Raw genomic sequence first — 23,132 nt, 5'->3', positions numbered from 1 at the left:
GCGCCATGTTTAATTTTCAAATTACACCAACCCGTCACACATTTCACACATGTGCGTTCGCATTTATGTGCTGCTGGCAATTAGTCGCAATTGGCAGCAAATTTGTGCCATTTACCTGTATTCGCCCTTTTGTGCTTTTAGGGTCTGCCAATGCAAAGCGGAAATATGATTTGTGTTTCAGTTTCGAGCAGCGGAAACGGAAGTTGTTCGCATGTCGAACCGATCAACACCCCTCCCCTACAAAAGGATTACGCTGCGGGTTTGATTATATGTGTTGCTGGCATACAATTAAATAAATAAACATATTTGCCCACACAAACATGTATACATTTAATTGTTTACTTCGTCGTGTGGGTCATCTCGTTTGTTATGCAAATTGATTGTTAATTGAATTCGTAATTGTTCATTCAGGGGAAAAGAGGCGAATATTTTGATTAAGCAGCTGGAGGTCTCCGCACTATAATTATGGATTTAAATTATTGGCATTGCATTAGAAAGTAACCTACTTATCGAAGCTCAACGTTAAGGTCGTGAGCTAAAAGCGTTGTCTACTTTTAAGCTCAACTGCGAGGAAAACTTTATCGTTAGATTAAACCCCCTCAACTTAAACACAACTCATTGGAAAACTTTATAATTAGTTGCTCTGGAAGGGGGAAATTAAATGAGTTTTTTTCTCCATTTCGCTGATGCTGCACGTTGGAATTGATTTCAGGCTCACATAAATTAGAATTATATTGCCGTGTCCTGTCAATTTGTTGACACACGAGAAATTTGCATATTCCACGATTTATGACGGGCTGGGGTGTGGAAAAAGAGGGTGGGCCGTTGCCTTGAGGTCACAATAACTCACTCGCATAGGGTGCACTTGGGGAGAGCTGTCATATCGATAGGAGTTCACTTGATAGCTTTCATTCCCGAAGATGCATTTGCTAGAACATCCCTAAGAGTGGATATAAAAATGCATTTATCAAATATTTAGGTGCTTAGATATTCGAGTATATGCACCGACTTTAGTATTGGTGTCAGGTCCTTTTTAAACTTTAAATTTTTGTAGTTCACACAACATTAAAGGAGTATCTCAGTAGATAAATCAATTAAATAAAACTTCCTGTCTTGCTACTATCATTAAGGTATCTCAGTTCTAAGATTCTTTTAATAATTTCACTGTTTAATATTACAACAAACATTCTCAGCGCCTTGCCAAATTTTTCCACATTTTTTTTCCCCTCCCAGAATTGTTCTCAGCTCCCACGATTTTTCCGCTGCCTGTCAAAGTCATTTACCATCACATGGCTTGCCTCGAACTTTGCCTCCCACCACCTTTGGATTTAACAACCCCCGCTTTAGTGAAATTCGATGCGCGGAATAAACGTTATTTAAGTTAATTTTATTGCTGGCATTTGTAAAATGTCAAACCCCCGTCCACAAATACACTTCCCCCAGTTTTTCCTTTGTGGGGCTGTCTTTGATTTCAATTTTCTTATCGCAGATCATGTGTTATTGTCATTTGTTAAATTGGGACAACAATGGGGCCACTTTCTTTGGGGCTGCCGAAGGTCAAACCCTGACCTTTCCAGCGGGCCCATAAATATTATGACTGCCCTAGTCGATAATCTCTTCAAAGTTTCAGTCGCTGGCTGGACTTTTAATGAATGTCAGAAAGGCACATAAACAAAATTTCGAGTGCCACGCCCACTGCCCACCCACAAAAGGCCCGCCCTCACCCACACAAACACACACACATGGGTGAAAGCCCAAAGCGAATGCGAAACAAAATGTGGCCAACTTTGACCTTTTTCGAAAAGTGAAATAAACAAACAAATTGAAAGCAACACACAAAACAAACCCTGGCCAAGGGGGCGGGTTGAACGATGGGGCGTGGCCAACATGGCAGGATGAACTAATTCTCTGGCCCTCCGAAAAAGGGGCTCAAAATAAACATTTTGGCTTGAATACAACGCATAAATCAGCGAAGATATATAAGATGTTGTCGATAGGATAACGTTTATGGGGAATGCAGAAAGGGGTTGAGATGGTTTATTGTCTAGCTTGAGTAATGAGTGCCCTGTCAAATCAAGCGCTTGGGAATCCAGATTTTCCCAAGCAACTTCTTAGATGCCATACAAAGTTGTATTATTTTCTCCTCTCCAGTGAATCCATGAGCTCAGTTGTCTATTTTTGGAACCACGGGAAAGGAAATATCAACGCCTGTTACCCTCACACCCCGTGACCTTTGTTGTCTTTGTCAAAACAAAGCAAAGTATGGCCAAAAAATATTACGCATACGCAGCCTTTGCTGTCTTGGCAGAGGCGTTTGCATAATTAGCATAAATTTCGGAAATATTGTAGGCGACACTTGGGCGCACTTAAATGTTATCTTTGCCCGTAAAGAAATCGATCCACTCGAGTGATCAAAATTAACATGAAAATCAAATCAGCAAATGAGAAAAAGAAGCCAGAAAAAAGCAAAAGTCGCAATCGAATAAAAATGTTTGCACAAACACAATAAAATGGGGAAAACGGTAAAAGAAAAATACTCACAAAACAAATCGTTTTCTCTTAGGATAACAAAGGTCAAAGACATGCAGTGAGAGAAAATGCACGTTAAGGGAAAACCATATAATACTACCTAAATTTTCTTGGAATTTTACTAAAAGTCTGTTTTTAAAATTATATTAATTTACAATATTATCCAAATAATGGTAAATTTTCTTCGAATCTCAAACAAACACTTGCTTTAAGTCTCTTTAAAATGCCAGGCAGTAACCAAATTGAATTTCCTGTCAATGCCACTTTCACTCCTTCTATTTGGATTTTACTACCCTCCAATGGCAGAGAGAGTTAAAAAAGAAAAGTGTCTATTTTTGGGGAATCCTGCTGCTCTTCCCTTGGTTTTTCCTCATAAACTGTGGAGGGACGGACATTAGCTGTCTGCTCGTTCAGCAGCCTCAACCCCTCGAGAAACTTCCGAATGGCTTACGGCTATAATCCGGCCGTAAACTGAGTAATGTACCGCTAAGGCAAAAGGCCTGCTTTCGAACCCCCCAGAACGCCCATTCTCCAGCTCTTCTGCTTCTGCAGATGTCCTTGGGCGCAATGCATTCCAATTGAGGTTGAGAAAGAAACGCAGCGGCATTCAAAGCAATCCGAGCGCGTTCCTCAAGGGTTCTCTCCACCAAAAAAAGAAAAGAAGGGAAAGGGGTTGATGGATAAATGGATGGAGAACTCCAGCATCACGATTGCGTTTTAACTGTCTCATTAGGAATAATTCGTGCAGTTGGCGCTGCAATTACCGAGTGGGGAAATGGGAAAAGGAATGGCAATAGATGCTCCATTGAGCGCTTGCAATCATCATCTCGTAATGCAGTTGCTCTTGGCAGATGGGGCGTATGCGTAATATGCATTCATAATCCCGCATGCCGTTCAAAGCTGTACAAAGGGAAAATCGAGTTGAATTGCTGGCAAATTGCAATCGGCATTGCAGCAAAGTTCTGTAAAGTTCTAAGAAAAAGTTGTTGAACTCCCAGAGGGTTGAGAGTTCTTGCGTACAGCTGAAAATCAGCAAGGGTACTAAGGGAAACAGTTCCTGACACACATTCATTAAAATTTCCACGAACTGAAGACAGCTTTGTTCGCAGAAAATAGTTATTTTAGTGTATAGAATATATTCAAATAAAAAGAAAAATGTGTGGAATGGACATACATTATTTTACTTACTTTACTTTATTTTGCTTTAACTGGCCAATAAGTATTGGAATAAATAACACAAAAGGCCATTAAATTCTAAAAATTCTAAAATGTCCAATTAATTAATTTTAACATCACTAACTCCTGCTAATTGTAAGTGAACTTTATCTCTCATTTTACCTGCAAAAATCAAAGGCAATAAATTTTCCCACAGTCCTTAATTACTTTTGGCTTTGATCCTGTACACACAAAATGCATTGTGGTTGCCGAATAATTGCATTTAAAGCCCTTCACTTTCCAAATAGGTCATAAAGGGCCAGAAACCCCCACCCATCCCACTTTATGCCCACAGAACTCACCTGTAACCAGGAAGAGGTGAAAAGAGCTTTGAGCTTGAAGTCGGTATTCTTTGTTCGGCGTCTCGATTCCCGACAGACGATTATCTGATTTATTGATGGTCTTAGATTGCGACTTAGTTAATTGACATATTGCCGCTGAAATTTGCACTCGCGAATGTATCTCAAAGATGCGGATGTATCTTACAGATGCGGATGTATCTCGAAGATGCGATGCGGTGCGGTCAGATGCGATGCTCTCACGCGACTGAGTTTCGGTGTTTTTGGTGCTCAGTGTTTTCTGTCTTCGGTATGTTTGCTATTCGGACTTTTCGGTGTCCATCGGCTCTCCGTTCTCTCCGCTCGCAGTTGTTTTTGTTGCTCCTGGAGGGCAAACAATTTTTTGTGGGACAACCGACAAACAAAAGCACAAGGAAACTGAATCAAAATAAATGCCTTAAATAATTGATAGCATTTCTAATGGCAGCCGAATGCGAACAGAAAATGTAATCAAATTTCGGTTAATTGAATTCTGTCTTATTTTTCCAAATCGAATGTAATTTTTTGAATTTTTAATTTAAGACTACCGTTAAGTTCGCGACGCGCCACAGAATCAGGAGAAAAATACACTGGGAAGTAGTGACGTCCACTCCGCTGGTTGACTCGAACTGGATTGAAAAGCTGCCAGCCGCTTGCCGCCTTCATTTCCTCCGCGAAGAGAGTGGAAAATCAAGCGAGAGAGTGTATCTAAAAAGTTCCGTTTGTGGATTTCCATTGACACCCTTTTCCTCTGCCTGTTCCACTGTCAATTGTTCCGCTCCAGCTCTCTCTGGATTCCTCCAGCTGATTACCCCTTCCAGGAGCTTCGGCTGTCACCAGTATCTGATAGTATCTTCTGGATAACGGCTGAACGCCAGTCAGCTGTTCGAGCTTTGTGTTCTTAATTGTTTTGTTGTATACAGTATTTTTTGTTCATTTAATCTATTAATTTTGTTATAGGTTGAATGTTTTAAAATTACATGCATAAAACAAAAATGCTCATAGGGGTTGTGAAGTTTTTCAATTGATTTAAAAAACTAAACCTTGTAAGAAATATTCCCACGATAATAAAAAGTTGTAGTATTTATTTAGTGCAAAAGTATGCAATAGGTTTGCTCTTACGACCGAATACAAATTCCAAAGCATAATTTCCCAATCTTGTCCTAAAATGTACTGCTGAGAACAAGTTTTTAAACAATATAGTGACAAGATCTTCTTAGTTTTTAATAAATGGCAATAAATTGATCTTTTGACCGTAAAGTTCAGTGATTATAGAATTGTACATGAGTTTTTTGAAAACTGTAATTAGGGAATTCTAGGAGCTTAAGGTTTTTTTTTGGATCAGTACAAAGTTCTGATTCAGAATTATTAACACCCATTTGTACCTCTTTAGCTTTATTTCTTTATTCCAAAATTGCGGGTACATTACTGTGTGACTGTGTAATTTGACATTTGAACACGCAAAGCCATTTGTACACAACACAATCTTGATAAGGACATAGGCAATATGTTTATTAATTCAGAGTATTTATTAAAGAAATCCCACTTGACAATCAGAGCAAATAATTTGGGTAGATGCTAATAAAAATAATTTAAAAAAAAAATTAAAGAAACAATCTCCGACTTGAAAATATTTGTATAATTAGGGGAGAGTGGGGGAATTTCGTCACAGGGGCAATTTCGTCACCTGCAATATCTCGGAATCCATAAGTCGTAAAAATATATAATTTTTTTGTTTTAGTCCTTCAAGACGGCCAGACACAACCAATGCATTTGTTTTGCACAGAAGGCCAAGATAATTAAGCTATAATATTAAATGTGTTTTAACAGTTCAAAAGCTACATTTAGTTCTCGACGAAATTTTTTCTGTATGCCACAATTCAAAAGGAATAAGATACACGATTTTTTATATAATACACAGTGCTATAATGTGCATTTCTGCGTCAGTGATTTTTAACTTCGCGCCTAATTTCGCAAGAAAAATAATTATTTCTAAAAAAGCACGGTCTGGGGAAATTTCGCCACCCTACGCTAAGGGTAAATTCGCACCTATTTTAAATACATATTTTTATATTTGACGAGCTGGCTAACGAACAGACTACCAGCAGCAGCAACAAATATAGGACGTCAACAAAAATGGTACGCTTGATCAGTGTAGCATATTTTCAGGCGTTAAACTCCCTACATTTTTCAGGTGACGAAATTTCCCCAGTTGTGTGGTGATTTTACCCCCCTGTGTGGTGAGATTGCCCCAGTATATTGGTTTTACATTTTATTTTTTTATAAATCACCAAGCTAATTAAAAAAATAGGGGGATGTCACATTTTAAAGCTTGGTGCTAACCGAATTCAACAATAAAAATATAAATATGATAACGTGTCTCAAGATGGACAAAAAATAGCTTTGAAAAAATGCTGACGAAATTCCCCCACTCTCCCCTACATCATAACTTTGTAATTTGTTGTTGCTTTTAAATGACTTTTTAAAAAACATACTGCTCTTCCATATTCATAGTTTCTGGCTCCAGGGTAAAACGTTATCTTTTTGACAAAGTAACTTTTTAAATTAAGAGAGGATAGGAGCTTTCTCTTCCAGTCCCAAAGCTTCGCCAGAGCACCGAGGGGAGGGAACAGAGAGATTGCAATAGCTTTTCTCCAGCGAAGCGGCTACTGGGAGCTTTTACTCAACTTACTCAATAGCATTGAAAATGCGCTGCCTGTGCGGCTGTTGTTGTCCCCCCTTTTCCCCCGCTCGCTTTGTTCGCCACATCTGCTCGCGTTTCATTGATGCCCAAATATAGGTCAACAATGTGTTCGAAGAGGGGGTGGGTGGAGGTTTGGGTGGAAGGAGGTGGGGGGAGTGCTACGTCGCCAACTGAATTATCAGTGTCAGCGAGCGAATGCAGCGGTGGAAGCGATGCTGCTATCTGAGGAACACGGCAAACATTGTAAATTGCTCGCCTGACGATGATTGCTGGGGTTCACCTCGTAGCTCGGAGCTCGCAACTCAAAACAAATTGCCCGACATTGCGCATACGCCGCGTTATCGGCGTGGAATTTATGACGGCACACTAGCCTTCTGTCCATGTCCTTTGCCCAGCCGCCGCCGACTTTAATTGAATTTTTATGCGCCGCCAGCAGTCCGCAAACGTCAGAAGAAAGTGACAAGTCTTTGCTGTCATCTTTGCTTTATTTTTCATTTTTCCATTCAGAGGAAACGTTTTACAGTCGACTTTAAGTATTTAAATATTTAATGAGAATTAAGAAATCAAGATCTTGCGTCTTTCGATTCCGAATCGTCTTTAAATTACTCGAACATCAATACGAGTTATAGAGAACTCGTTATTTATATTATGCTTTTAGGTTTACAGTTCAAAGAGTCTTTACAAAAATTTAGTTTAAGTCTTGTTGGTACAAATATTTTAAAGTTCAAGATAACTTTTTTATTTGCAAATGTTGAAAGTGCAAACAGTTGACTTAGCTATATACTCGTTTGTATCTATAACACCTGTGGGTTTTTAGTTTAGAGCATGGGAAAATACTAGCTTTTTATAGCTCTTTTTACATTTTCAAGATCATACGATCACAAGGAATGTCAATGTTATCATAAGGAATTATTATTTTGTAATAATTTTATTATTATTAGCATTATTTTTTTTTAAATACAACAAATTTGGTAATCAAAAAATATAATAAATTTCGGGTGGGTAATGCTAATTTTATAACATTTAATTTTAAAATTTAAGAAACTTCACAAATAATTATATTTCCCAGTGCTCAGCACCCTTGGGCTCTTTTCTTCTTACGTTTGTCGTCGCACTAGTGACGTCCGAAATTGGGTCAAAAGCTGAGCTCGCTCAGCTGGCTAAGCTGCCCCGGCTCGTTCGCATGTTGCTCCTGCTAAGCACACTCGCAGGATAATCCTAATTGCGCTTTTAACGCGCGACTTTCACCCATTCCGCGAGCTTTCCAGGAGGGTTCGTTGCATTCCGCCAAGGACTCGCCATCGCTGCGAAAAGCAGAAAAGCCGAGGGGGATTAATGTTTGCAGCTGGCGGGATTGGCACTCACATCCTTCTCCGGAAAGTCCGGGAAAGTCACACCCCAGATGCTGCAGAAACCCGCGTCTTCCGATGTGTTTCACCGGCACGTGCCGTTCGACAGCCCCCTGGGCACCTGCAATTTATTTCAGCCACTTGAAGCTGCTACCTCGCTTATCGCCGTACAATTTGCTAAGGCCAAAATAATCTACTGACAACGATGACGTTGCGGGCAACATAAAAGTCGAGGGGAGGGCCGAATCCAAATTGAGTATCAACGAGGAAAAGGTGAACTGAACTCATCCTGGGAGATAATCTGTTAGTGGAGTACTCAAAGATACATTTAAAAGTAGAACGTACGTGTTGTATTCCAATAATCTCGACTTATTCCCTTTTCAATGAGAGGATATGGAAAGAAAATGGTGTTCATTAAATTCAATTTCTAGACGCACGCTCTTCATTTATTTAGTTTATTATTATCTAATGAATGAAATATTTAAGCAAACATTTATAATCCTTTAAGTAAGTCTTATTTTGTTATCTTATAAAATAGAAAAAATCACACTTTTTGTATTTAATGCACACGGCGAAAAAGCAATCGGCCACATGGCGTATGAGCAATATGGGCAGCCCCTTTTCCAAGTAACAACCATGTTAAAGCCTTATCAAATATTTTTAAACCAACTGATTATATAAGACTTACACTTTTTATTTGCAAAGGTCAAACCGGCACTTGCACTCAAAACGGCGTTAAGTTTGTTTATTTGCCACTAATATTATCTCACTGAATAAATAAACCCATTCAATTATGATTAAAGTACTTAACAAATTACCCAGGCAGATGACAAGAGCTGTCGTTGCGAACGATAGGCAAACTTCGCCGCGAATGACGAATAGTCAACAAATGTTTAACTGTTTGGACTTTGTAATCTTTATTGAAATCGAAATTTATGGAATCGAAAACATTGCGTGGGGTAAAAAGCTAAAGCCAAAGAAGTGTTGGTACTTATTGTTCGGCAAAGGCATTTTTTTGAAATGACACCTGATTGTGACGTTTATATCATCAATTCAAACTGCGCAGTAAATTTTTATTTTTATTAATGACTTGAGTTATTGTTATTTATTTGAAATCGGTTAATTTTTGTTGTCAGCTAATGAAACTAAGAAAAGAATTTGGAGAAAATGAAATGAAACAGAAAATAGTTGTTATACATTTTTTTGTCAATGCGTCGTACGATTTTAGTTAGGGAAATGTAAAAAAAAATTACAAACAAAAATATTCATGAGTCATGTACTTCAAGATTTTAATGTGAGTCAAATCCAATTTAAAATATAAATGTAATTTGCAAAATGTTGGCAACTCATTTATTTTGTTGTTTGTTTGTTGTTAAAAATAATTTTTTTTGCAAATTTATTGAAATGAAAAGATATATCTTTGCCAGATTTATCTTCTTGATTTGATAAGAATTCCATTTTAATTAATCTGTGTAATCGCTTTGAATACTTTATTGAAAGTTAACAATTACATTAATTTTGTCTATGTAGCAAAGAGTATCATTGATTTAATATCACAGATAGGTACTTCCCCTAAAACACAATCGGGTGATTTTACAATCCTTTAGAGTCAGGTACTTTAGATTGCATTATATTGGCGTTAGCTTGCGTTATCCATACCTCACACACATGACCCATGACTCATGGGCAGGGTCAGTTACGGTGGTCCTCGCATATGAGCCAATGTGCAGCTCATCGCCAGATAAGCAGCGATTCGTTAGATACCCATCAGCAAACGATTATACGGCTAATCATGACGTATGCAAAATGCACGGATTACGCAGACGGTATACCTCTTGGCAGTCCCATTCCTTTTCCTTTTTTTTTTTGCTGAGAGCGCCGCCATATGGAGACAGGGACGATAAGGGCTGCCAAAAAGCATTCAATATTCATTATCAGGCGAGATAACAGTTGGCAATACTCACTTCGCCAGCCAAAACGTTCGAGGGTCCCATTGAGCAGAGCTCAGACGTTTGCGAGACTCCGAACCGAACAGAACTACAGAGAAACCTCGATTCAAAACGGCTGTGGCAACAGAACCGAAAGAAATCTTTGGGCAAATATTTGCCAATTAAGAACCGTCGACGGCGCGAGTGTCTGTGAAGTGGGGGTGAAGTGAAATTGGCCGGGCCGAATAAAACCAGCCATGTCCGAATTTGTGCGGCAACATGTAAGTGGAAACGCCATATTCGTACATACTTACGAATAGGTGGTATATAAAGTGACTTCCTGGTTGTCGTGGCAGTTTTTCCCATCCAGTCGCTCTGGTTATCAGAAAATTACTATGATAACCGAATCGTTTTATCACATTCCTTCGGCACTGCTCTGCTTTACGCCCATCATGGGGCTAATTTTAATTTTAAACTTCCCTCCTTATCGCCTACACTCGCCTGCACACGTGTGTTAATTGGAATGTAGTAATACCTGTGATTATGGGCATAAAGTATTTACGAGCTGGTAGCTTAACAGCAGATTGTGTCCGTCAAGAGCTCAACAAAAGTCTCAAGTTTGATTTGCCGAAAATAACCGAAAATAAGTCTCTATAAATTCCGGATACTTCCTCTCAGTGCGAATTCCTTATCAAATACTAAGCGAATTATCGATTGGGTTTGGTTTGGTCAGCGCAGGAAAAGAGATAGGAAAAAGCTCAATAAAAGGCTTTGCTATGTAGTAAATCCAAAACTCTTTATAATGGAATGCATTGTCCCCGATTGAATTCGTCTTATCGGTCTGTTTTTGTTTGCATGTTCTAATTCTTCCAAGAATTAGTATTATACAGCCATTAGCCAACTAATTGTTAAAATATTTCTGATTAGTGACAATAATGACTCATAGTTTATGGGGGTGATCTCATTGTCGGACATTTCGATTAGCGAAATTGCTCGATTGCCGATCAGTATTTATTGCGAAAGGAAAGTTTTAAATATAAATTGGTCCGCTTTTTATTGCAGGTGTTCATGTCACTTTTTTTAGGGAATGGGTGACATCAGAATCAAAGAAAATTGATTTATAATCTTATCTTACAGAAGATAAGCAAGGTCATTGAAGATTGGAACCCAAAAAAATTTCTTATTCAAAAGCTCAAAGAGATTTTGTTTATTTATTGTAAATTTAACTTTCATGGTGACCTTTTATTATTTTTTGCATATGTCACCTGTTCGCCTGCCGTTTTATTTAGTGTTCCTAGGTTCACAGTGCTGCGATTCCCAAATACCGATAAGACTTTTTTATATATCGGCATTCCGCCGATAAGATAATGTCTGGCAACAACTACAATTATTTGCCAAAGTTGGCTACCGTTTGTTTTCATAGCCCATATTTAATTTGACTATTTCTTGAAGCGATTTATATAAAGTAGGAAAAAAACTTTATGCTAGCCATAAAAAAAATAATTTTTCATTTTGATATTCCTTTGGGTGTGGCAGAGCAATAAAATCGTATAAATATCTTGTGATATTTAGGGTGGGATCATAGGTAAATTATTTTACAACGATATGGATTCATTGCTGATTTCTTATCGAAATTCATCGATTCATTGCTGATAGACGGAATCAAAGAAAATGAGATAACTTTTTCTTTTCCCAAATTAACAGACCTTAAAATTAATTAAGGAATTACTGCGAATTATATAAAAGTTCGTTGATCTCTGGTCTTTATGAATGTGGCCAACACAGATAAGCATTTGTTAATTTTGAAGACCTTATTGTTGGTTCTGTTTATGAACTGTTCTCCGAAATTTATAAACTCGCCGTGTAAAAAGAGTGGCTGCACTTTTGTGTAATCAGTTCTTATCGGTACTTACATTCGAGATATGACCCACTACCAGTTGCCAATGAAAAGTGGCTGAAGGTCATTGTTTTTGGGCTCGAGTAGGTTAGATTGTGCAGATAATCCCATTGATGCCTTGACTCTAATCTCGGTTATTATATTTTTATTTTTTATCAATACAGGGCGAGTATGTGTGGGTGAAGCCGCAGAATACCACCAGTGAATTCGCCGTGCCATTTGGGGCTCGAATTGTGCGAACGGAGAAAACGCAGACTTTAGTTTGCGATGATCGGAACAAGCAGTTCTGGGTGCCGGCAGGAGATGTCCTGAAGGCGATGCATATCACCTCCCAGGAGGATGTGGAGGACATGATCACATTGGGAGACCTACAGGAGTACACCATTCTGAGGAACCTGCAGAATCGCTATGCCAAGCAGTTGATTTACGTGAGTTTACTTCTCTTAATTTATTTTGTTATTTATCTTAATATATAATATTTAATTTCTAGACATATACTGGCTCTATGTTGGTGGCCATCAACCCCTACCAGATTCTGCCCATCTACACGAATCGCGAGATTCAGCTGTACCGGAATAAATCCCTGGCCGAACTGCCTCCTCACATTTTCGCCATTAGCGACAATGCCTTTCAAAGACTGCAGCGAATCAAGGAAAACCAGTGTGTGGTCATCAGTGGCGAGTCGGGGGCCGGGAAAACGGAGAGCACCAAGCTGATACTGCAGTATCTGGCCGCCATTAGTGGCAAGCACTCCTGGATCGAGCAGCAGATTATCGAGGCAAATCCCATAATGGAGGCCTTCGGAAATGCCAAGACTGTACGGAATGACAACTCCTCGAGGTTCGGAAAGTACATAGAGATTCGATTCACACCGGAGGGCACCATTCAGGGAGCGAGAATACAGCAGTATCTTTTGGAGAAATCCCGAATCGTTTTCCAGAGTCGTGACGAACGCAACTACCACATTTTCTACTGCATGCTGGCGGGACTTTCGGCGCCGGAACGAGAGCGTCTAAAGCTGCAGGAGCAATCGCCCAGCCAGTATCACTATTTGGCCCAAGGGGGTTGCTTTACTTTGCCAGGAAAGGGAGATGCCAAGGATTTTGCCGATATTCGGGCGGCCATGAAGGTTCTTTCGTTCAAACCCGAGGAGGTGTGGAGCATTCTCAGCTTGTTGGCGGCCATCTTGCACCTGGGTAACCTGAGATTCACGGCCACGGAGGTGGCCAACCTGGAAGCCGCCGAGATAGACGACACACCGAATCTACAGAGAGTGGCTCAATTGCTTGGAATACCCGTGGCTCCTCTAAACGCTGCCCTTACTCAAAGAACCATCTTTGTGCATGGCGAACATGTGACCACCAGTTTGTCCAAGGAAGCTGCTCTCGAAGGGCGAGATGCCTTCGTCAAGTCCTTGTACGATGGCATTTTTGTGCGCATCGTGCGAAGGATCAACGAGACCATAAACAAGCAGGTGGATCAGCCCATGAATAGCATAGGTGTTCTGGACATCTTTGGCTTCGAGAACTTTGACAACAACAGCTTTGAGCAGCTGTGCATCAACTATGCCAATGAGAATCTTCAGCAGTTTTTCGTGGGACACATCTTCAAGGTAGGTGGATAAAATAAAAGGTTTTTCTACATTTACTAACTCGATTTATATCACAGATGGAGCAGGATGAGTACCAGAACGAGCACATCAACTGGCAGCACATTGAGTTTCAGGACAATCAGCAAATCCTGGATCTCATTGGCATGAAGCCCATGAATCTGATGTCCCTGATCGATGAGGAGTCCAAGTTTCCCAAGGGCACCGACCAAACGCTGCTCGAAAAGCTCCATGTTCAGCATGGCAATCGATCCATCTACGTAAAGGGAAAAACCACCCAGACATCGCTCTTTGGCATTCGTCACTATGCCGGCGTGGTAATGTACAATCCGTTGGGCTTCCTCGAAAAGAATCGCGACTCTTTCAGCGGGGACCTGAGGACTCTGGTCCAGCGATCGGCGAACAAGTATCTGGTGGATATATTCCCACAAGAAATGCCCATGGATACGGCCAAGAAGCAGCCCACTTTGTGTGTGAAATTCAGAAACTCCCTGGACATGCTGATGCGCACTTTGTCGCAGGCACATCCCTATTTTATTCGATGCATCAAGCCAAACGAGTTTAAGGAGCCAAAGGTGAGTTTAATTTAATTAAATTAAATTAAGTTTAAATAAATCAAGTTAGGCTTATAAATAAATTAGGAATCAAAAAATAGAAAATTAAAATTAAAAAAAAATATTCTTCAGAATAGAAAACAAAAATCTTGCACGATTTTCGTGCTTTTGCAGCCAAAACGCTTTCTACGTTTTTAAAGGCGAAATCCCCCATGAACTTAAGAAATAAATGCCCTTTTGTTTTAAGAAATATTTTTTATTGTCTAATCTAAAATCTAATTTCCTATTGTCTCTCTTTCCCTTTAGAATTTTGACAAGGAGCTGTGTGTGCGGCAATTGCGCTACTCAGGGATGATGGAAACCGCTCGCATTCGAAGGGCGGGCTACCCGATCCGCCACGCCTACCGGGCCTTCGTGGAGAGGTATCGCCTGTTGGTGCCACCGGTGGGTCCTCTGGAGAAATGCGACTGCCGCAGGGTGGCGCGTGAAATCTGCGAGGTGGCCCTCCCCGCCGATTCCGATCGGCAGTATGGTAAAACGAAGCTCTTCCTGCGGGACGAGGATGATGCCAGTCTGGAGTTGAAGCGATCGCAACTGATGCTCAAGAGCATTGTGACCATTCAGCGCGGCATCAGGAGGGTTCTGTTCCGACGCTACCTGAAGAGATACCGCGAGGCCATCATCACGGTTCAGCGGTATTGGCGGGGTCGCCTGGAGCGTCGTAAGTACCTGGTAATGCGGCAGGGATTCCATCGCTTGGGCGCCTGTATAGCTGCCCAGCAGCTGACCACCAAATTCACGATGGTCAGGTGTCGAACTATAAAGCTGCAGGCCTTGAGTCGTGGCTATCTGGTGCGCAAGGACTTCCAGGCGAAGTTGCTGGAGAAGCGAAAGCAGCAGCAGCTGAAGAAGGACGAACTAAAAAAGTTGGCCAAGATCAAGGAAGCCGAGGAGGTGCTGCGATTGCAGCAACTGAAGGAGCAGAAGGAGCAGAAGGAGCGGGAGCAAAAGGAGCTGGAGGAGAAGCGATTGAAGGAGGAGCAACGACTCAAGGCCGAGGCAGCTGCTCGGAATGCCTTGGCCATGGCGGCAGTAAAGCAGCCGCAAAGAGCCAGGTCCCTCAAGGGGGAGGCGCCCAAGGCCCCCACCCTCCAGGCCCGCATGTCCCTGCCACCGCCCCCCACCACCCTGATCACAGTTGCCCCAATGGCAGCGCGACCCGCCAGTGCCGCCACCCGAATTAACACCATACCCGAAAGTCCCGGCACCATCGATGTGGAGACCTCCAAGCAGATGGTGGACGACGTGTTCCGGTTCCTCAACGACGAACCCGACGTGAGTGGTCCCCTGGGGCCGAATGTCAAAGAGAAGTCTATGATGTTCGAGCAGGCGCTGCGCCTGCGCAGGGATGTGCCAACCAAACTCCTCTCCCGCCCGGTCAACTACTATGAGGCGGCGCCTCGGAAGATTGTCAACCAGACGCGTCTCTAGTAGCGAATCGGGTTGGGACTGGAGCAGCCCCGAACAAACTAGAGCTGGTGCTGGAGAATAAACACACTAGATAATGGTTCTGATCAGTAGGATTGGTTCTTGAGACAATAGCAGAAGTAACGAAAAAGGCTTAGGGTAACGAAATGTAATACCACATTGTAAATAAATATTTTTTTATATTCTCATACTTTTGGTAAAAGAAAAGAGAATATGGTGGAGTGCTTCCTTATTTTTTCCAATATTAATAGAATTACATTTTAAAATATAAATATGTAAAATAATTATTATGTTTTTTTTTTTCTTACATCTCTATAAACTAATTTAGTGAAATACTTCTTAGAGCCCTTTTATAATATAAATACAGTAAAACTACTCCTTGATATCGTGGATTCACGATTTCAAATATCTTATAGAATAGAACCAATCTACTGATCAGAATAACTTCCAGGGTTTTTTTTCCAGTCCAAGACTCGCATTATTTGCGGCTCTATACTGAACCAATTTCTATGATTTTGGGACTCCCAAAAATTGATTCTTTTTAATGTACAAATTTAATTCTTAAGTGCAGTAAATATCAGCTTGTATATATGCTCGTAATTGCTTTTTGTTACATTTTCCTTACTTTTAAATGAATTATATTTATTAAATTGTGTAAATAAAACCCCCTAAGGTATCTATAGATATAAATGCGCCATTCGTTCGTGTGTTTACTCGTCTGCGTTGGTTGTGGTTGTATGGTTATTTGGGGTCGTGTGGAAATCCTCGATCCAGCTTTTGTGCTTTGTGTCCAAGTCCAGTGAGCGTCCCACATCACATCCGCACTAGGGGATTGCATTTCACCATTATTCTCTAAAAGACCCGAAAGAGCCTGAGTCATCAGAACTTACTTCTTGAAACTGGGACCATGGCCATGAGTTGCCCAAGTGGCTTACAAGGGCATTTAGTCGTTATCTTGTAGAAAATTAATTTACTTTTTATTCAACAGATAGGACACAAGCGATTTCACTGATTTTGTATATATACCTGTCATATCTGTTTATTATAGAAAAATTCTGGAAGCTTTTTCTTAGAAAAAAAAACAGGTTATATTTTAACCTTTTACAAACTCTGTACTCTATTTACTTTATTAGTAAGCGCGTCAAAATACTTCTTTTCACTTGGAGAATTTCTGACATTATTTTATTAATTTTGCAATTTAAATAGTTATTCTTCTTGCCTTTAACGATTTTAAGGTCATAGATTTTTCAAGAGGTCCACTTGTTTTTTTTTATATTTTTATTGTACAGTTTTATACGACCATTAAATGAGATTATCAGGAAGCTTATTTATGAGCCAATTTCCTTACCTTTTCAGTGAATATTTTCTCTAAAAATTCTATCGGTTAAACCGGACATATTTTTGACCTTTAGAACTAAAAACTTTAAATTCAATTATACTTGACCTCGCAGAAAATAGATACTCATTATTTTTCTTCGCCAAAAAATCTTTTGCGCACACTTAAATAAAACACACTGCCCACCGCCACCAAAACAATTTAATTTTATTGATCAAACTTTGAAGAATTTCCTCCGTCCAATGGCCAAACCATTTCCTAGAACGCAGATCCATTTCGTGTCGTCTTTAGTCAGCAACTAAATTGGGGCAAAACAAATTTCCTATGCGAGACCCGAGTTCTTTGAAGCGTGGCCAATACCATTCGTTATCAGGTGGCGGCAGAAGTTTAAAACAAATACCAAATGATAAATGAAATAAAACGGGATCGTAAATAATCGCCGCCGTCCTTATCGCGAGGGCATATCTTCGGGTGCAGCATACCAGTATATATTTATAAAAGCTTACGAGCAAAGCACCTCTCGATAAGTGGCACTCAGATTACAGGTGTCGAAATAATTAATACGGCTGAATTATAAACTGAGTGCTAGCACATAGTATAAGAGAGTGAAACTAGCGAGAGTGAATAAAAATGTCTCAAATATTTGATACCCCTTTTAATATTAACATTTAACTTTCAGGCTGCCTTGAGGAAACTGAATAACATTTCTTCGGGCGATACAATACGCTTGCCTAAGCCAGTTCCAAATAATATCGATACCTCCGACTTTAGTTATTTGAAGTATGCGGCGACTTATTTTTGCGGAGGAGCCACTGCCCAGCACGAAAGAAAGCCCCTGAAGAAATCCCTTTTAAAGCATGAGCTGCCTGTGGATGAGATGGCCTCTAAGGTGAGTATTTGTAAATAGGTTTCACAGATATAGAACAAATTACCCGACTCTTTTAGGCCATTTGGTTAACCATCCTCCGCTTTATGGGCGACTTGATGGATGTGGCTTCCTCGCCTTCTTTCCACTCGTTCGATAATGAAAACCTCATGAGTGATTTATCGACCCTATTGCATACTTCTGGTTCTTATAAGCCACGTTTGTTTGTGCGTCAAACCCAAAGACGTCAACCAAAATTCGTGGGTCAAAGTCAAAAGGAAGCCGAGGAGTTCTATCAGCACTGGCTTCAAGTTCCCAGTTCCCATCTAGACAAATTGCACTTTATTATAGGCCACGGGATACTCAAGGATAGCTTGAGGTAAGAGATTGGTTTAGATTAGAAATCATATCAAATTTACCTATCTCGATTGCAGAGATGAAATCCTGGCCCAGATCTGCAAGCAGCTGTATCTCAATCCCAGTAGAGGCTCCTATTCCCGTGGCTGGTTGCTCCTCTCGCTTTGCCTGAGCTGCTTTCCACCGAGCAGCGACTTTGAGCCTCATTTGCGCAGTTTCATGAAGCAGGGAACCGCCCAACTGCAGGCCACTCCCTGCCTGCAGCGTTTGGAGCGGACTCTGGTGAATGGACCTCGCTGCCAGCCACCTTCCCTCTTCGAACTTCAAGCCATCCGAGGTCGCCAGCCGCTCAAATTGGACATTCACCTGATGGACGGTCATCAGAGGCGCCTCCAGGTGGATGCGGCCAGTACGGCGAGGGAGGCAGTGCATCAACTATGTGAGGGTTTGGGTCTGACCGATACCTTTGGCTTTGGATTGGTTATGTCGCTGAACGGAAAGCTTATGCCACTGGGAGCTGGAAGGGAGCATGTCCTGGATGCCATTTCGGAGTGCGAGCAACGTCAGCTGGATGCCCCGTGGAAGCTGTACCTCCGCAAGGAAATGTTTGCCACCTGGTATGATCCCTCGGTGGACCCGAAAGCCACTCAGCTTATCTACAAGCAGATCCTGAATGGTTTGAAGTGCGGGGAGTATCGGTGTCGTTCGGAGAAGGACATAGCAATGGTGTGCGCTTTGGCCTGCTTTATAGAACATGGAGCCGGGGAGATCCTTCGGCTGAAACCCTCGGAGATTACCGCCTTCGTTCCCAGGGATCTCCTGGCTCCCGGTGAACGTGCCGTTGAGAATTGGAGTCGCCTAATTGCTGCCACCTATGAGAAGAGCTCCTATGTGAGGGAGGAACGGGAGGATCTGCTTCTGGAGGCTCAGAAGAGAGCCAAGGAGGACATCTGCCTATTCGCCCATCTATCTTGGCCCATGCGACACTCCCGACTGTTTGAGGTGGTTCGCAAAGAGGGACCCAAACTCCAGACCGACGAACTGATGCTGGGCATCAATTCTACAGGTCTCTTCCTCATAGACGAAACCGAACAGGTGCTGGCCTCCTGCAGTTTCGGCGAGGTGCTAAAGGTCCACTTGGAGGCCAATGATGAACTGCACGTAATGACCTTCCAACACATCAACTTTGTGCTGCAGTGCAGCTCAGCTCAGGATGCCAACGAGGTGATCAACTATATGCTGGATAATCTCCGTCAGCGATCCGGTTACGGTGTGGCTCTGGATCAGGTGACGGAGGGAGATCAAGAGGATTTCCTGGTACTATCACCCGGTGACCTCATCGAGTTCGAGGCAGGTGTAACAGGTGCCCAGTTATTGAATGGCAATGCCCAGGACTTCTACAGGGGCTGTGTGAATGGCCAATGGGGTCAGTTTGCAGCCGGAAATGTTCGCGTTTTGGCCACCCTCACCAAACCGAGCGAAAAACTGCAGGAAATCCTTAGGGAGGGGCGATTTGATGAGCCACCGAAGCCAACTCCAAGGGCCAATCACTCAAGACGTCGTCAACACAACATCTCTCAGCTGGCTGAGACGCAATTCAGGGAGCCATTAGAGTAAGATTATATAAATAAGTGGGTTTTAATAATATTTAATATTTATATTTTCCTATAGCTCTGATAAGGCTTCCCTCTCAAAGTTTTCGCCTGAACCATTGAAGGCTCCTCTCCTAAAAGCTGTGGTTAAAGTGCCGCCTCTTTTCCAACAAGCTTTGGTTATTCATCATCACATTTTGAAGGTAAGTCATGAAGAATAAAGGTTTCTTCTGTCAACCTACACTTCCCTTTCAAACAGTACATGGGCGACATAGCCAGGAGCAATCTACCAGTGAACACGGACCTCATCTTCCAGCCCGCTCTGCTGCATCCTCTCCTATGTGACGAACTCTACTGCCAGCTGATGAAGCAGCTCAGCGATAATCCCTCCGTGGAGAGCGAGAAGCGGGGCTGGGACCTGCTCTACTTGGCCACTGGTCTGGTGGCTCCTAGTGTCCTGATTATGAGGGAGCTGATCATCTTGCTGCGCATGCGAGCCGATGCTCTCGCAGACGCATGTCTCAAGCGATTGAAGCGATCTTTGGCCCAGGGTCAACGGAAACAGGCTCCCCATCTCATCGAGGTGGAGGGCATTCAACAGCGGTGCCTGCACATCTACCACAAGATATACTTTCCCGACGAGACAGTCGAAGCCTTCGAGATTGAATCGCATACTCGGGGAGCAGAGCTCATAGGAGAGATAGCCCATCGATTGGAGCTCAAATCACCGGTGGGCTATAGTATTTTCCTGAAGACAGGCGACCGGGTTTATGCCATGCCGGAGGAGGACTTCGTATTTGATTTCATCACCCAACTCATCTTCTGGCTGAGGCAGCAGAAGACCGTACGCTCCATTTCCGAAGGCCACTACCAGCTGCACTTTATGCGAAAGTTGTGGTTGAACAATCTTCCTGGTGAGGACCTGAATGGAGATGTGATCTTTAGCTATCCCCAGGAGCTGCACAAATACCTGAAGGGCTACTATCCCATCGATTGCGAGCAGGCCTCGCAACTCGCGGGTCTTGTGTACAGTGCGGATCATGAGGTTAGCTTGCAAAGGCTGCCAGAGGTGCTCCCTCGTTTAATACCAGAAGATCTGATACCCCTGCAAACGGTGGCCGAATGGAGGCAGCAGATCCTGCCAAAACTTCACCGCGACCATTTGACAGAGGACCAGGCCAAGCTTCTATTCCTTCAGGAGCTCTCGCATTTCTCCTGCTTCGGATCCACTTTCTTTGTGGTGAAGCAACAAAACGACGATGGCCTTCCGGAAACCTTGTTAATCGCCATCAACAGCTCGGGCTTCCATATGTTGGATCCGCAAACTAAGGAGATCCTTCGCAGCTACGAGTACTCCCAGTTGGGCATCTGGAGCTCGGGCAAAAATCACTTCCACATCCGGTTTGGCAACATGATCGGAGCCTCGAAGCTGCTGTGCAGCACCACCCAAGGTTACAAAATGGACGATTTGCTGGCCTCATACATGAAGTATTTTAATGAAAATGAGTAAACAGCTCACTCATTGCAAATAAAACGTACTCTTAATCGAAGTAACCCAACTCCTTGGTCTTTTCAATCAAAGCCAGCATTCCTACCATCAGCTCCTCGCAATTGGGAATGATTTGCACAGGGGGCAGGATAAATCCGTAACGTCCCTTGTCTCGGTATTCGATGGTGTAGCCGATCTTCTTGTCCAGTTCGTTGAACACCCAGTCCACAGAGGTTCCAGTGGCCACATCTGTGTTATAAAGATATAACATTTAAGTGATTTATAAATATACCTACATCATATAGATCTTGAAAATTATCGATTTTTGGCAATAACGATATTTTTGATACTTTATCGTTATCGTATCGATAATATCGATGTATCAGATAAACATCGATGTTTGAAAAATATCAAGAATATCGATCTATACTGACATCGATCATTTTCAAGCAATATAATAGCAATACTTACAAAGCACATCAGCTGTAGATCCATACTGGTAGACAGTGCCATATGGCAGTGCTTCGATGGCATCGGCAAATGCCTTGCCAATGGTCAGAATATCGTCATAGTTTTCTGGGAACTCCGTGTCGGTGTGTCCGTATGGGGAGAGCAGATATTGTCCGTATGAGTGGAAGGATATGTACACACTAATTTCATCCTTGTTCGCGGTCAGGTAATCGGCAAGGGCCTTAGCCTCTGGCTCAGATAAAGGCGTATCCCCAGCAAAGGTCTCGCTGCAGGGATTCGAAGAGGCTCCACTGTTCTCCAGCCAATGGGAGTCGAAGTTCCGGTTGGCATCGGCTCCAATGCAGGCATTCGTGGCATGTGGCTGGCGGGTCTTGCGCCACATGCGATCCTGGAATTAGTTAGTATATCTAGCTTAGCTTATGAAAATATAGATAGTGCTCACAATCGATAATTTTGGCTATCAACAGCGGCCACTATCGAAATTATCGATATTTTCGAGAATTTGCTACCTTTAAGAACCATCGATTGTATCGATAGTGCCTTCGATCGTTATACCAATCTTAAAAAGCACCCACCTTTTTGTGCGAGAACTCAAAGCCATCCACATTAAAGACGGGTATTATGTGCCAGTCATAGTTATCGGCCAGATTCCGTACATCCGGATCCTCCGAGGTCAAAAGCTGATTGATGAACCAAGTGGCACTGGCTGAAGTAATCCACTCCCTGGCATGGATGTTCGACTCGATGAAAATGACTGGATTGCCGGCCTTGTGGGAGATCTTGATGCCGCGAATGGTGCGACCCTCGTAGGATTGGCCCACAATGAACTCTTCGGTCACCGAGGGATAGGCGGCCAGTATTCCATCCAGCCAGGCCTCAATCTCCTCCAGCTCATAGTACTTCGTCCAGCCAAAGGTGGCGCTATCTGCGGTCGCCGTGACTTGCTCCTCGTCGATACGCCTAATTTCGGAATCCGATCGTTATCTTTATGACCCCAAATGAGCACGCACTAATGGTTGGCTAATCGAGCGATCTTATCGACTCGAGTGGCTTTAGCCCTCTACTTACTCTTGGACATTTTCGATCATTAGCTCACTGGTGATGTTATTTAGCTTCAGGAGCTCCTGGAAGTGCTTCTGCTCCCCGGGACTAACCATAATGTCCATTTGCCTGGACCGCTCGTCATACTCCTTCCAGACATTGTACTAAACACAGAGAAGTAAAGTTACCTATTGTGTTCCTTTTTGGCACAGAAAAAACCTACCTTCTTTGTCAGCTCACCAATTTTTTCAATCGCTGCCAGTTGGATTTTATTCTCAATAGTCAATTTGTATACCCTAAAGTCGTCATAACGCTCCTTGGGAGAATCCTTAAGGATTCCAGCACTTGCGAGAGCCACCAGCGTGGCGAGCAACCAAAGCAGACGCATTTT

General features: G+C 42.3%; 3 protein-coding genes across 4 annotated transcripts in view; 1 reads left to right on the top strand and 2 right to left on the bottom strand.

Annotated features, from left to right (window-relative positions):
• Positions 1–5,074, bottom strand: part of Slob (Slowpoke binding protein) — a 37,673-nt gene extending 32,599 nt beyond the window's left edge. For both annotated transcript variants that reach the window (XM_070214771.1, XM_070214787.1), the window contains exon 1: positions 4,047–5,074. The gene's annotated coding sequence lies outside the window, so the exon portion shown is untranslated. The remainder of the gene's footprint in view (positions 1–4,046) is intronic.
• A 5,031-nt stretch (positions 5,075–10,105) lies between these two features.
• On the top strand, positions 10,106–21,250 carry Myo28B1 (Myosin 28B1). The gene is made up of 10 exons (XM_017142692.3): positions 10,106–10,323; positions 12,104–12,367; positions 12,430–13,551; positions 13,608–14,123; positions 14,409–15,437; positions 17,606–17,815; positions 17,872–18,170; positions 18,226–19,761; positions 19,820–19,943; positions 20,000–21,250. Exons 1-10 carry the CDS (start codon positions 10,300–10,302, stop codon positions 21,248–21,250), a joined length of 6,375 nt encoding a protein of 2,124 aa, XP_016998181.2. The 5' UTR covers positions 10,106–10,299.
• LOC108058143 (zinc carboxypeptidase) lies at positions 21,208–23,129 on the bottom strand. Its single transcript, XM_017142695.3, has 5 exons — positions 22,965–23,129; positions 22,769–22,905; positions 22,276–22,660; positions 21,701–22,088; positions 21,208–21,478 (listed from the first exon to the last, which is right to left on the bottom strand). Exons 1-5 carry the CDS (start codon positions 23,127–23,129, stop codon positions 21,282–21,284), a joined length of 1,272 nt encoding a protein of 423 aa, XP_016998184.2. The 3' UTR covers positions 21,208–21,281.
• Between the last annotated feature and the right edge of the window lie 3 nt (positions 23,130–23,132).

This window comes from Drosophila takahashii, chromosome 2L, assembly GCF_030179915.1.
Source record: "Drosophila takahashii strain IR98-3 E-12201 chromosome 2L, DtakHiC1v2, whole genome shotgun sequence".
Taxonomy (NCBI): domain Eukaryota; kingdom Metazoa; phylum Arthropoda; class Insecta; order Diptera; family Drosophilidae; genus Drosophila; species Drosophila takahashii.
The sequence above is the reverse complement of the archived record's forward strand: the minus strand, read 5'-3'. Positions and strand labels throughout refer to the sequence as shown.